We start from the raw sequence: 13755 nt of genomic DNA, 5'->3' as shown, positions 1-13755 counted from the left end.
TTTAATATATTATATTAATTTAATATATTTTTGTAAATAGAATACATTCATAAATTAAAAAACTTAAAGGGCATAGCGGAATAAGCAGGTGAAATCTGCCCCCGCACTAATCGAGCTCAAATTGATATCATTAGTTGGCACCCTTGAGATGTAAAACTTCCCCAAATATTAGTTACAAAATTGCATTTTTGGGGGAGTTATGGAGGGGGAAAGAAAAATAAAGAAAGTGGTTTTTTTCGAAAATGGTTGGACCGATTTTAATGAAAAAAATATATGTTGTAAACATGATTTAGACAAGTTTGAGAAAATTTTAAGTAATTTTTGTGGTAAAAAAAACCCGATAAAAAATTTTTTGAATTTTTTATGAATTTTTTGGGGGGTAATAGTTCTGAGATACCACTTTTATATTTTCACAAAAACATCTCTAGATCTTCTTTAACACATTTTTTTTTTAAATCAATCGGAGTGGTGGAACATGATTAAAAATAATAATTTACACCGCGCCACCGTGTCGCGCCGCGCTGGCTGGGCGACCGGGCCGCGGCGCACGGCGATTGTTGTCATGTTGAACTTACATACTAGTTGCAGTGTTGCAATGTTTAGTTGCCAAGAAAAATTATGATATAATAATATAAAATATAATAACACATAATATTTCCAGGACGTCTGCAATTAGCCTATAAAACTTATTGTTTCGGCAGTTTACTACGAGGAAATCGCCTCTCACATTATCTATCATCGAGGTGCTTTTTTAATGTGAGTTCCCTTGCCTCTCACATTATCTATTACCGAGGTCCTTTTTTAAAGTGGGTCCCCTCGCCTCTCACATTATCTATTATCGGGGTGCTTTTTTAAAGTGAGTCCTCTTGCCTCTCACATTATCTATTATCGGGGTGCTTTTTTAAAATGAGTCCCCTCACCTCTCACATTATTTATCATCGGGTGCTTTTTTAATGTGAGTCCCTTTGCCTCTCACATTATCTTTTTGGCGAATGGACTCACATTAAAAAAGCACCTCGATGATAGATAATGTGAGAGGCGAGAAAACTCACATTAAAAAAGCACCCCGATAATAAATAATGTAAGAGGCGAGGGGACTCACTTTAAAAAAGCACGCCGATAATAGATAATGTGAGAGGCAAAAGAACTCACATTAAAAAAGCACACCGATGATAAATAATGTAAGAGGCAAGGGGACTCACATTAAAAAAGCACCCCGAACATATGGAATTTAAAAACGTACTGCAATCTCTTTGTGATGAACTTCCGAAACGATAAGTTTTATAGCCTAATTGCAGAGACTGAGTCCCAGATGCGCACAGTAATAAACGGACACAGCAGGCTGAGTGAAACGGACACAGACCAAATGTGCACAGACCAAATGCACACGGACCAGATGCACACGGGCCAAATGCGCACGGACCAAATGCGCACAGTTGCAAACCTATGTGGTGCAGAGAATGCTTTACACACACACACACATACACACACACACACACACACACACACACACTCACGCACGCACGCACGCACGCACGCACGCACGCGCGCACACACACACGCACGCACGCGCACATGTGGGGTGCAAGTGGGGGCTTCGCCCTCCTCCCGCACCCACCCCGTCGATAGAGATGCCCGAAAAGTCGCAACCCATGTAATAAGTTTGTAGGTTACTGTGTCCGTTTGGTCTGTGTGCATTTGGTCCGTGCGCATTTGTTCCGTATGCATCTGGTCCGTGCGCATTTGGTCTGTGCGCATTTGTTCTGTGTGCATTTGATCTGTGTCCGTTTCACTCAGCCTGCTGTGTCCATTTATTACTGTGCGCATCTAGGACGCTCCTATTGCAGACGTTCTGGAAATATTATATGTGTTATTATATTTTATAGAATAGAATAGACTTTATTGCGTCCCAAATACGGGGTATACAAGGCGCTTTTTTCACGGAGCGTTCCCGAACCGTTCACATACATAGCCCCTCCACTCCCGAACCGACCTGGCCATATGCGACCCTTACAATCTGTTACCCCCCGCCCCCCTCGCACGCCCTTTCCCCCATCCCCTCCCTCTCCTCTCTGACCACTCCTTCTCTCTCTCTATCCATTTCCTCCCCGCTGTCTTCTTTAACCCCTTCTCCTTGAACCTCTCTTTCCTTTTTCATCCTTGGACTTCTCCTCCACTTTCTCCTCCACTTACTCTCCTGTCTTCCTCTGCTCTCTCTGTTTTACCTACTCCATCCTCCTCATGCTTTCTCTCCTTCCCTCCTGCTTCTCCTCCGTCTCCCTCTATCCGAGTCTTCTCTCATTTCCATGTCCAAGGATGTATTCTCTCCACTCTCGCTCCTTATTCCATACTCCTTTCGTCCAATCTCCTTCCCTCTCCTTCGTTTGTCTGCCACCTGTCACAAATCAAAAACATTTTTAATAATCATGTCCTTCTGCCACTTCTTCAGCGTCATCCCTCTTTCTTCTTCCTCCTCTCTCCTTCTCTCCTCTCCTTCTGCCTTTCTCTTCCACAGCCTCTCCTCCTCCGCCTCCACCTCTCTCCACCACTCCTCCATCATCTCTTCTGTCACCTCGTTCATCTCTTCCCTCCTCTCCTTGTCTTTCTCTCCTCTGACCCTCAACCCCTCCCCTCCATCTGACCTCCTTTCCTTGCTCTTCGCTTCTTCTTCCCTCCTCTCACCTTTTATCTCCTTCTCCTTTACCTCTCCTTCCCCCTCAGTGACCTTCCTCCTTCTCTCCTCTTCCTTCCTCTCCTTGCTGTCCCTCTGCTCGTCTCCGCTTCCTCTTCTCTTGAAATCTCTACTTCCAACCTTCTCTTCTGTTGATCCCTGCTCTTCTTGTCCCTCCGTCTCCTCTTCCCCTCTGCTCTTTTTCTGTTCTCTTTCCTCTCCAGTTTTCCCCTGTCTTTCCTCTTTCTCTATCCAACTCCTCCATAACCCCACCAAGTCCACTATACCTTCTCTTATTCCTCTCAATTCCTCTCTAATTTTCCTCAGCTCTCCGCTGTCCATCTTCCCGTCTTCCACCTTTTTTCCTCTATCACTATCCTTTCTGCTTTCTTTGTTCCGCTTCCCGCTTTTCACCTCCTTTTTCACCACCATCTCAGTTCACGTCACCTCGTGCTTCCCTTCTCCCTACTCCTTTTCGATGTTCGATTCTTCTCCATCTTTCCACTCTCGAACTCTCCACCAATCCCCATCTCATCGACCCATCGCTTTATCGATATCCCATGATTTACCATTCCTTTCCCTCTCTCATTCCTTCCACCAATCCGTTTCTCTCCTCGTATATCGATATCTCGCATCCGTCACTCGCTCCTTCCGTCCGCCGCGCCATCTGTCCAGACCGCCTCTCCGCTTCCTTCCGATCCTGCGCTTCGCGTTCTTCCACCGACTCTCCATCTCTTCACTATCACCTGCTCCAATTTCTTTCACCATGTCTCCTGCTTCTCTGCCTTCCGTCTCGTGCTTCCCTTCAATGCCCCGGTTATTCCTCCTCCTCCTCTTCCTCGTCCATACCTTCTCACATCATTCCTCACTTTTTTCCACTAATTCACCTCTTTACAACCGCGAGCACTCACTCAACCAACCTTCTCCTTCCGCCATTTTTTCTCAATCTATCTTATTATATTTTATATTATTATATTATAATTTTTCTTGGCAACTAAACACTGCAACTAGTATGTAAGTTCAACATGACAACAATCGCCGTGCGCCGCGGCCCGGTCGCCCAACGCGGCGCAGCACGGCGGCGCGGTGTGAATTATTATTTTTAACCATGTTCCACCACTCCGATTGATTTAAAAAAAAAATGTGTTAAAGAAAAAGATCTAGAGATGTTTTTGTGAAAATATAAAAGTGGTATCTCAGAACTATCACCCCCAAAAAAATTCATAAAGAATTCAAAAATTTTTTTATCGGGTTTTTTTTACCACAAAAATTACTTAAAATTTTCTCAAATTTGTCTAAATGATGTTTACAACATATATTTTTTTCATTAAAATCGATCCAACCATTTTCGAAAAAAACCACTTTCTTTATTTTTCTTTCCCCCTCCATAACTCTCCCAAAAATGCAATTTTGTAACTAATATTTGTGGATTTTTTACATCTCAAGGGTGCCAACTAATGATATCAATTTAAGCTCGATTAGTGCGGGGGCAGATTTCACCTGCTTATTCCGCTATGCCCTTTAACTAAATATTTATTTTAAAAAAATTTATTTTAATGTTCATTTTTAAAATTATTTTAATAATTGTTTAAAATAAATGTTTTATAAGAATACAAAAACATGACTTTGTGGTAGAAAAACCATTAATTTTTATTTAAAAAAAAATTTTTTATTTACACTTTTATTTTAAATTTTTATCAGTGAAGCTTTTATATATAAACTTTTGACAAAAATAATACTCTAAAATAAAGTACTTTAAAATAAAATAATTATAATTGCAAAAATATAAAGAAAAAGTAATTTATAATTTATGTAATTTAATTATATTATTTTGTTATATACTATCTGTTTTCCCTTATATTTTCTCATTTTTTGTTAAAAAAATTCTTTTATATGGCACCATAAAAGGAATCGAACCTGCGCGATAATAATAAGTATACACCAACATTGTTAGAAAAATATGTGATATTTGCGACAATTATGTGATATTTGTTACAAATACAACACATTTTAGTATTAGTGTAACCGCGCCGCTACGTTCCGACAATGTGATTTTATGTTTCTGTATTTATTATAACATCTTTTGTATGTCTCTCTTTTTCTCTCACTCTAACTATACTTTCGACAAGCTGGCCGAGCAACGATGTTCTTTTGTTTTTCGGGTAGGCCTCGCGATTTTCGCATCTAAGTGTCGCGTAGTCATTGTTGCAACTTCGCAAGATGTCTCGCGAGGAGAACGTGAACGAGGATCAAAAAATGCCACGAGGTGAAGAAGATGTGGTGGATAAAAAACCGCCACCGATTACACGTAAAAGTAAGTAATTTATAGTACATATGTTATATGTTATATGTTATATATTATATATTATATGTTACACACACACACACACATACATGCTTGCGTGCGAGAGAAAGAGAGAGAGAGAGAGAGAGAGAGAGAGAGAGAGAGAGAGACAAGTGATAAAAAGTCGGATACTCTCGCCAAGATGAGTGAACCGCAGTGTCATTTTGGTGTATGGGTGTGTGTGCAATTATTTATTGTTTAGAGAATAATAATTTTTTTCTTATTACAGCGAGGAGTGACGGTGCCGTGATTACACGGAGCCGTCACTGCGACACATGTAGTAAGGATGCAAGGATGCCGCAGTCGACGGCGCCCGTACACAAACCGACGGCCGCGGCGCCCGTACGCAAATCGACGGCCGCGGCGCCCGTACGCAAATCGACAGCACCTCCTGAAAAAAAAGAAATAGAAGAAGGAGAAGAAGGAGAAGAAGGAGAAGAAGAAGAAGAAAGAGAAGAATATTTTGAAGATGAAATAGAAGAAAGACAAGGAGGAAGAGGAGGCAGAAGAGGCGGGAGAGGTGGAAGAGGACGAAGAGGCGGTAGAAGAGGAGGAAGAGGAGGCGGAAGAGAAGGAAGAGGAAGAGGAGGCCTTGTAACGAGAAATGTAAGTAATCTTTAACATTAGTTTATACATATTTGTCTATTTGTTCATCCTTTTATTTTATATCTTTTTTGTTTTGCAGCAACTTAACCATGCGGTGCGGCGGGCGATACAAAAGAAGAAAATATGCTGGAGGATATACGTATCCACATACTACGTATATTCCTCCAGCATATCAACCGCAGGCACCAACACCGTCTCCGGTCCAGCCGCCGCCGCCGCCGCCGCCGCAATATACGCCGCAAATGTATGGATATGCGTATCCATATACGTATCCATATAATTATCGCCCATATATGTAATTCTGTAAAAAAAGAAATAAATATGTTTAAAAATATATATTTTTCTTTTGTAATGATTCCTCTTTCTCTCTCTGTATACGTATACATACACACGCACGCACGCCCACACAAACACAGGCAAGCCGACACTCACGCAGTAGGCGCATACGCATGTACACACACACACACGACGCAGGCAGCAGCATGCACGCAGGCAGGCACACACAAACACAGGCAAGCCGACACTCACGCAGATAGGCGCATACGCATGTACACACACACGAATACAGGCAGGCACACACGACGCAGGCAGACATACACAAACCCAACTAGCAGCATGCACGCAGGCAGGCACACACGAACGCAAGCAGCAGACATGCATGTACACACGCACGCACGCGTCGTCCGTTGGAGAGATGTATGTGCATTGGGTTTTTAAAAGATTTATACTGACAAAATGTCGGTTACACAGACGACTTTAAGATGTAATTAATTAAATTTTAAAATAAACAAATTTATATTTTAAATTAAATTTAGTTAAAATTATTAATTATTATTTTTACTTTAATATTTTTTTAGATTTAAAAATTATACTTATAATATAGATTTTAATTAATAATAATAATATTAAGAAATAAAAGTTATAAATGCTACATAAAAAAATTAATAATGTTTATATAACATTTTAATTAAATAATAATTTAAAATTTTAAAATAAATATATTCGAAAAGCTTTAATAAAAATATTAAAAATATATTTTTAAAATAAAATTTTAAATGTTATTTTACAATGTGTTATTTTTAATTTTTATTACTTTGTATAGAATGGGCCCCTCCAACGCCTATTCTTGTGAGACGCAACCAATAAAATTTTTTCGTCTCTCCGTTTTTATTTTACTCCGTTTTAAATAAATTTAATAATCAGTATCGTTTTAAGATACGTTTCTGACTTTAAATATAATCAGTGCTATCTAAAACGACGCTTTTAGCATTTATTTCGCCAATACCGTCTAAACAGATGCCTCTGATTCTTATTTTAATCAGTACTATTCAAATTGACGCTTCTAGTTTTTTATGTGCTAGTACTGTCAGAACAAAAGCTTTATTTGATAAAATATATTTTATCTCTGTAATATTTTAAAAATATATTTTTTTTTATCTTAATAAAATATATTTTTATCTTTCTGGAAATGCCAGCAGTTTATTACCTTCTATAATTTTTATAAAGTGCTGTCTCATGCACTTCATGTTTCTGGAATATCTAACATTACAGGGATTGCCATCTAAGGCTATAGTTGTAGCGAAAGCTGCTGAGTAAATTCCACAACTTTTAGAATCAGGCTGCGTATCAACTTTTTCATAAATAATATCGCTCAACTTTATTCTTGGATATCGCAGATGTATATAATTTTTCTCTTTAAGTGACAACCTATCGTAATTACAATCAGGTAGACTGTCATATACGTAAAGTTTGGTGCCATCAAAAAATATACATCGCCAGTGTTCAATTCCATCTCCAGTCCATTGACTTTTTCCTCCAATTATTTGTAAGCTTTTGTTACTTTGACTAGCGTCAACATAATCAAGACATCCTTGATATTGCACACTTTGCGTTTGGAATTCAGTCGTTTCTCTTATTACGCGTAAAAATGAATCTAACGACTCATCATTTAACATATTATCAGACAAGACATTCTCTCTCACCAAAGAAATTGGTATAATAACTTCATTTAAATTTATTTGTCGTCTTGCTTTATCCTCTTCGGTTACATCCTTATAGCTTGTACCAATATATGTACAATCATCATCTTGCTCCATATCTTGAGCAAGCGCAGCAGTGGTAATTACATCCTTAGAGCTTGTACCAATATATGTACAATCATCATCTTGCTCCATATCTTGAGCAAGTGCAGCAGTGGTAATTTCTGCTCTTGTACATGAAATATCAAATCTTTCTTTTTCCTTATTTGCAATATTTTCTTGTAACGTATTTTGCCGAATACTTTTTCGAATATTGTCTTTTTTAGCTGCTGCTTTTTTTGCTTCTATGATGTATCCCGGATCTCTAATCGGCATATGTCTGTTATGACGACTATCTAAGATTTCCGGAAGCATACATTCATCATAGAAACGTGTTAGAAATGGCAGCATTTGATTTTTCCAAAAAGCATCGTCTCTATTTATATAAATCATTTTCATGCTTTTTGGTGTCCATATGACAAAAACGCAATACTCTCGTCGCGTTATGTTTAATTGCCCTTGAATTTGATAAAAGAATCGATGGTTTTTATTCATTTTATCTGGATTCTTTTTATCAAAAATGCCTTTCAAGGAAGGTATTGTTTTTATGGCTTCTTCTACTGTTAAATTTTCAGCTGATAAGGGGCATTTAATTTCTATCAAACCGTTTTCATCAAGAAGTCCATCGGGAGTTGTACCCAAGCATGGATTATCAGTATCTATGAATAATCCGCAAGGTTTCACAAATTTATTTAATTTGGTGGCCAATTCTTTTTTTGCAACTTCCTCCATTTCGCGACCATACTTTACGGCTGCGGTATCAATGAATGGAGGATATAAAATAGCTTTTACTGTCGCTGCACAAGATGTTGTCAGTCTCATGCGACATACGCTTCCAAAATTGGATGACGTTAACATTTTTCGTCTCAATGACAACCATAATTGCGATTCACTTTGTTGTCTGGTATCAAATTCAATTTTTTGCCAGTTTTTGGCATTTTCGAACAACTCTTCTAAATGGTGTTGACGAAGTTGCTCGAATGTTTCAGGTGGAAGATCTGGTTTTCGCGATTGCGGACCGTAATGACTATCTGTTTCTGGCTTTTTTTTAAATTTTTTTTGCCTTCCCTGTGCTTCTCGAGATTCTCTGGTTCTCGCAACTTTTCTTTGTCGCTGTTTCTCCAGATTCTCAACAACAGATGGAACATTTTTATCCATACTTCGATGTAATTCTGTAAGGATTTCTTGTGAATTATATTGTATGGCTGCTCCCGCAGATCTAGCATCGAATGAACCTCGTTTTCCAAAGTGAATGCGCTTTCCACCGATCATTTTACAGACTATTGAGTTAAACGATTCTGCAGGATTATTAGTTAAGCATAATAATAAACTGTCAGAATAACCGCTTATATAATAAATTGCACTTTCAATTTTTTGATACAAACCAAATAACTTTAGAAACGGTACATAATTTTTTTCCGTTTTATTTACATTTTTCTTGCACATTCGACCACGTATTTCGCATCGTTTATGTTCGCCAAAAACATGGCTAGGAATGTTCAAGATATCTTCCTGTAATTCTTTAACTCTATAATGTTGAGGTTTTTGTTCTTTTCTTCGTAATTCTGCTGCATTTTCTATTTCCTTTCGAATATTTAAAATATTCTTTTTCACAATATTTCGCGTCTGTACAAAGCCGTTTTTGGCTGAGTTATTTGTGACACAGCTTTCAACTTTTTGCATAAATTACGGAGTAAATGATTGGTGCATTCTATTTTTTTTACTGTCACCATTTGTTTATCGTATGGTGCGTTATCAAGAATGGTTTGAAATACGCTACTGTCACCATCCGCAATAACCGTTTTATAAATCAAATTATGAATTTCGAGACTACAATTAAAACCTTCCGCAATAGCATCACTTTCCATTCTTGTGGAACTTGCATTGCGATCAAAATTCTTGTAGCATTTGTGCGTTCTTGGTTCGATATTTTTCCGCTCTGCTATATCACATATTGAACAATATTTATTGCGGACACCAAGGAATAAAATCTTTTTCGTGTGGTAACCAATTATGGCTCCAACACCAGAAGGAGAATTATAACCAGTACCATACGTTCTCTTTAGCCAACAACCGTCTGCTACAACGGATATGTATGGAATACCGTTTATAACATCATTCCTTTGAAGAGCGAGTTCTCTTTCAAGTTCACCAGCTTTTTTCATACTTTCTGTTACGTCCTGGGGGAGGCAGGAAGTAACCGGGGCCGAGCGTAACCCGTAGTTCCCCAGGAGCGTAACTGTTTTGTGAGTTTGTGGTATATAAAAAAGAAAAATTGAATCCGGTGTAGATAATAAACCCTTTTTTCCTTTATATATTTTTTTTTATTGTTCTCCAGCTTGTTTTGCTCTTTTAAGAGGTGGTGCTCCTTCGAAGGGCTTGAGAAGCCTTCTATAAGCTTCTACGGACCGAGGGGTCGCTTTGCCGGATAAGGCGAGTTTGGGGAGCGACCCGACGAAGGCCTCGTCGCTTGTGACGCGGGGGCCTTGTCGCTGGGGTGGACGGGCCTGACGGTCCACTCTAGCGGGACGCGTGGGGGCTCGTATAGGGGCTTTGTCGGTCCCTGAGGGTAGCCGGGGCGGTGGGCGCCTGAAGGGAGCGAGGTTTGGTGCGCTATGGCAGGGTGGTGCCGGGGCAACTGGGCGGGTGCAGGGGGTAGGCTGTGGAGGCGGCAGCTCAAACGGGCCCGGTGATCCGTGGCGTCTCGGGGAGGTGTCGGGGGGCGGAGGTCGATCGAAGACGGACGGGTCGAACGTTCCAGCCTCGATAAGACGCCATTTTAATCGTTTGATTTGCCGCTTCCGTCCTCCTCGGCGAGACCGTGGCATGATGTCGCACTGTTTGGTAGTGAACCGAATTTATTAAACGAACCCATGATTATATAGAAAAGACACGTGTCAGGCAGGTAAATTTGGATAAGCGAGTGTTGCAAGAGTAGTGTAATTTGTGTAATGTTCCTCTCTTTCTCTCTGTTAATATTTATTTTCCTTTCTTTTAATTTTTATAGAAATGTTTAATCGGTGTAATTTTGCTGGGTTAGATGAGAAATCGAGTCAATCTATTAAGTTTGTGATTGTATAAGTCCGTGGGGGTAAAGCGCTCAAATAGGCGAGTCCATTGCCTTACGGAATAAGGAGGGGAGTGCAGGGGATAAGCGCCCTAGCGGGCAGCCCGTACCATCCCACGGAATGTATGTGAGAGATTGACTCGGGTTCTATTCTTACCTGTCTTGTTCCGTTCCACACGGACGCGGACCGAGAGTACGTCAACACAGAGAGAGAGAGAGAAAGAGAGAGAGATCAATGATAGTTATTCTTATTATTATTCGCGTTGTTACTGCCTGTCACGTGAATGACGCGGTTTTTAGTGGTGCTTTTAGGAATTGATTTTTAGGCCAAAAGTAATAATAATAAAAAAAAGGAGAGTACCTCTTTTCTTTTGTGGGTACTTTCTCGGATATTATTGGGAGGAAGAGCGTACTAATTGCGACAAGGCGTAGACAGCGTGAGGGGGGAGCGCCCAGGGAGGGCGCAACAAATCCCACGCCAAAGGAAAAGATGGGGCGTTTGTGACGGAGAGCGCCCTATGGGCTGCCCTATGGTGCACAGTTTAGATGGAGGGACGACGTAGGGGATGAGAAGCGCCTTAATAGGCGCCCGTTGTCCCCTGGACACCTCCTAACTTAAGCGCCCCGGTAGGCGCCCCTGGCTTGAAGTTCAGGGAGGAAGCAGGCGCCTGAATCGTAGCGCCCTGCTTCCAGGATGAGGATTCAGGGAAGTCGCTATATCGCTTCAGAATATTTTTGGGAGCACCGAGGATGGTTTTGCCCCGTATTTTGCCCCACTTAATAATTTTTCGCGGACTAATAGGTTTTTTTAGCCACTAGGTATAATAAAACAGTTATATTGAACAGATTTTTCTTTTTAAGAGAGAGAAAACAAAAACTTTATTTTAAACAAAGTTGAGCGAGTCTACACTTGACAATGATTTTACGGCGCTTGTATGTACGAGAGATATTACTTACGCACTGCTCGGTTTCTTGTTTAAATTCTATCAAGAATTTAATAGTCTCGATGTCGTATACCTTGTAGTAGTAAGAGCACGAAGGCTAATAATTATCGCGTGGATAGTACTTTCTTCAGAGTAACGTCTACTGGCAGCGCGACTCGTTATGGGAGCGAAAATGCTGCTTCCTGAGGCTCTCGCGCTCCTTATATACCCCAAAACTAGGGGGTCCTAGGGGTACGCGGGTGTAGGGAAGCTCAAATCCATGGAAAATTCCGCGACAAATAACCATTACTTTTGAATTTTCATAGTTTTTAATTTTTATTCGGATCATTATAAACTTCGGTCAAGAGGTAGCCAGGGTGGTTAGCGTTCGAATGCTTCCTTCGCCTTCCCCCTATCACCTCTGTGAGCGGAGCAATTAAACCGCATACCTTTGTAATTACTTTACTTATTCTATCTTACTCATACTTCCCGATTGGAATAATGCTCGAGCTATTGCTATCCCACTTGGTACACGCGCTCCGCGGCTGGACCGACTCTTCGGTAGCGCGAGGGTGTCACGCGTGAACCGCATGGTTTTCAACTATTCACATTATTCCAGGTTGCTAATAATGTGAAAGAGCTATAGCATGACGGATTGCAGTATTATCAATTAACAAGAGAGTTGAGGGGTGGCGGTTGCACCCTGTCGTTAATAGCAATAGAAAGGCGACGAAAGAATGTTGCTCTTTTAATGAAATTTTTAACTATACGCGGCATGATTCGATGGATTTGAGCTTTAACAATTGAGGTAATAATTACGCACGTGATAACAATAAAATTAATAAAGAGTATAAGCGTAGGGTGTACGCGCTGATACTCCGCGCGTCTGATTTCGTGGGGAGGGGAGCGCTCGGTGAGACGGGTGCTCCGGCGGATCACGCGAGAGCGCGGTGCGCGACGTGAGATGAATTAGGTAAAAAAAATTTCATCGAACGTAACACTTTCCATAGCTGTTTTTTGAAAATCGTCAACTATTTGGTCTCTGTACTTTATATAAGTTGGTTCAGACATTGACGAAATATTCATAGTTGCATGTAACTCTTGTAACTGGGCATAGCCAATTCCAGTTGTAATAGTTCCAGCTGCAGCAGCACTATTAATATTTAATATGCCGTCTGTTTGTGGATGTGACCAAAAATGTGCTTCATAGTTGCACATTCGACATTTAAAAAAGAATTGTGTCAAATATCCAAAGCGACGAGAATTTATAAGTACCCAATCTTTAAATAGGCACTCTATTCCTCGCGCATGGTCATCAAATGTCCTGTGCATCTCTCTCAAAAAATGACCAATATTTATTATGGAATCAGTTTCAGGCTCGTGTACTTGGATATCATTTTTACACGAGCCTTTTTCGATGATAAGACTATCGTCATCATCTTCGCAAAATTGCATATTTTCATGCGTAACTTTGCTTTTTAATTTACTTATATCTAGGCATGCTTTTTCAATACGGTCCTGTAAATCTATCACCTTATTATTATTTATCAGTAATGTCACTGATGTCTGGCTATTGATAGATTCGCTGTCCGTAATCTTTACATTACCTTCCTCTTGCATCTTTTTCGATAACCGCCGTCTAAAAAAAATAATATTCATTTAATATATATTCACAATATAACAATAAAAACTATTTATAAAATATTGGTATTATGAAATGTATAATTTTACGTATGTGTGTGTGTGTGTGTGTGTGTGTGTGTGTGTGTGTGTGTGTGTGTGTAAGTTGATAATGTTAAAAGACTTATAAATTCATTATTATTTTATTATTTTAGACTGTATATGCAGTAAATATTTAAAACTCATAATAATAACAGATGTTTCTTTTTGCATGTATTTAATAATATCGTCAGAATTGACGCATACATTATCATCGAAGTCGATGTATCATGTATTTATTTCACCAGTATCGTCAAAATAAACGCATCAGATTTTTATTTTGTTAGTATTGTCAAATTGAACGCATCTGACATTTATTTTGTCAGTACCGTCAAATTGGACGCATC

The 13755-nt window shown here is 39.7% G+C and overlaps 3 protein-coding genes across 3 annotated transcripts; 1 reads left to right on the top strand and 2 right to left on the bottom strand.

The window, feature by feature from the left end:
• Positions 1-2398: 2398 nt before the first annotated feature.
• Positions 2399-3133, bottom strand: LOC118646997 (vicilin-like seed storage protein At2g18540). The gene has a single exon (XM_036291038.1). It carries the CDS (start codon positions 3101-3103, stop codon positions 2399-2401), a length of 705 nt encoding a protein of 234 aa, XP_036146931.1. The 5' UTR covers positions 3104-3133.
• Positions 3134-4515: 1382 nt separating this feature from the next.
• LOC118646993 (histone-lysine N-methyltransferase SETD1A-like) lies at positions 4516-5920 on the top strand. Its single transcript, XM_036291031.1, has 3 exons — positions 4516-4985; positions 5245-5556; positions 5790-5920. The coding sequence occupies exons 1-3, from the start codon at positions 4892-4894 to the stop codon at positions 5918-5920; spliced, it is 537 nt and encodes a 178-aa protein (XP_036146924.1). The 5' UTR covers positions 4516-4891.
• A 4103-nt stretch (positions 5921-10023) lies between these two features.
• On the bottom strand, positions 10024-10527 carry LOC118646992 (anther-specific proline-rich protein APG-like). The gene has a single exon (XM_036291029.1). It carries the CDS (start codon positions 10525-10527, stop codon positions 10024-10026), a length of 504 nt encoding a protein of 167 aa, XP_036146922.1.
• Positions 10528-13755: the final 3228 nt, after the last annotated feature.

Source organism: Monomorium pharaonis, chromosome 1, assembly GCF_013373865.1.
Source record: "Monomorium pharaonis isolate MP-MQ-018 chromosome 1, ASM1337386v2, whole genome shotgun sequence".
NCBI lineage: Eukaryota > Metazoa > Arthropoda > Insecta > Hymenoptera > Formicidae > Monomorium > Monomorium pharaonis.
Note: the sequence above shows the minus strand (reverse complement) of the source record. Positions and strands in the feature narration are given on the sequence as shown.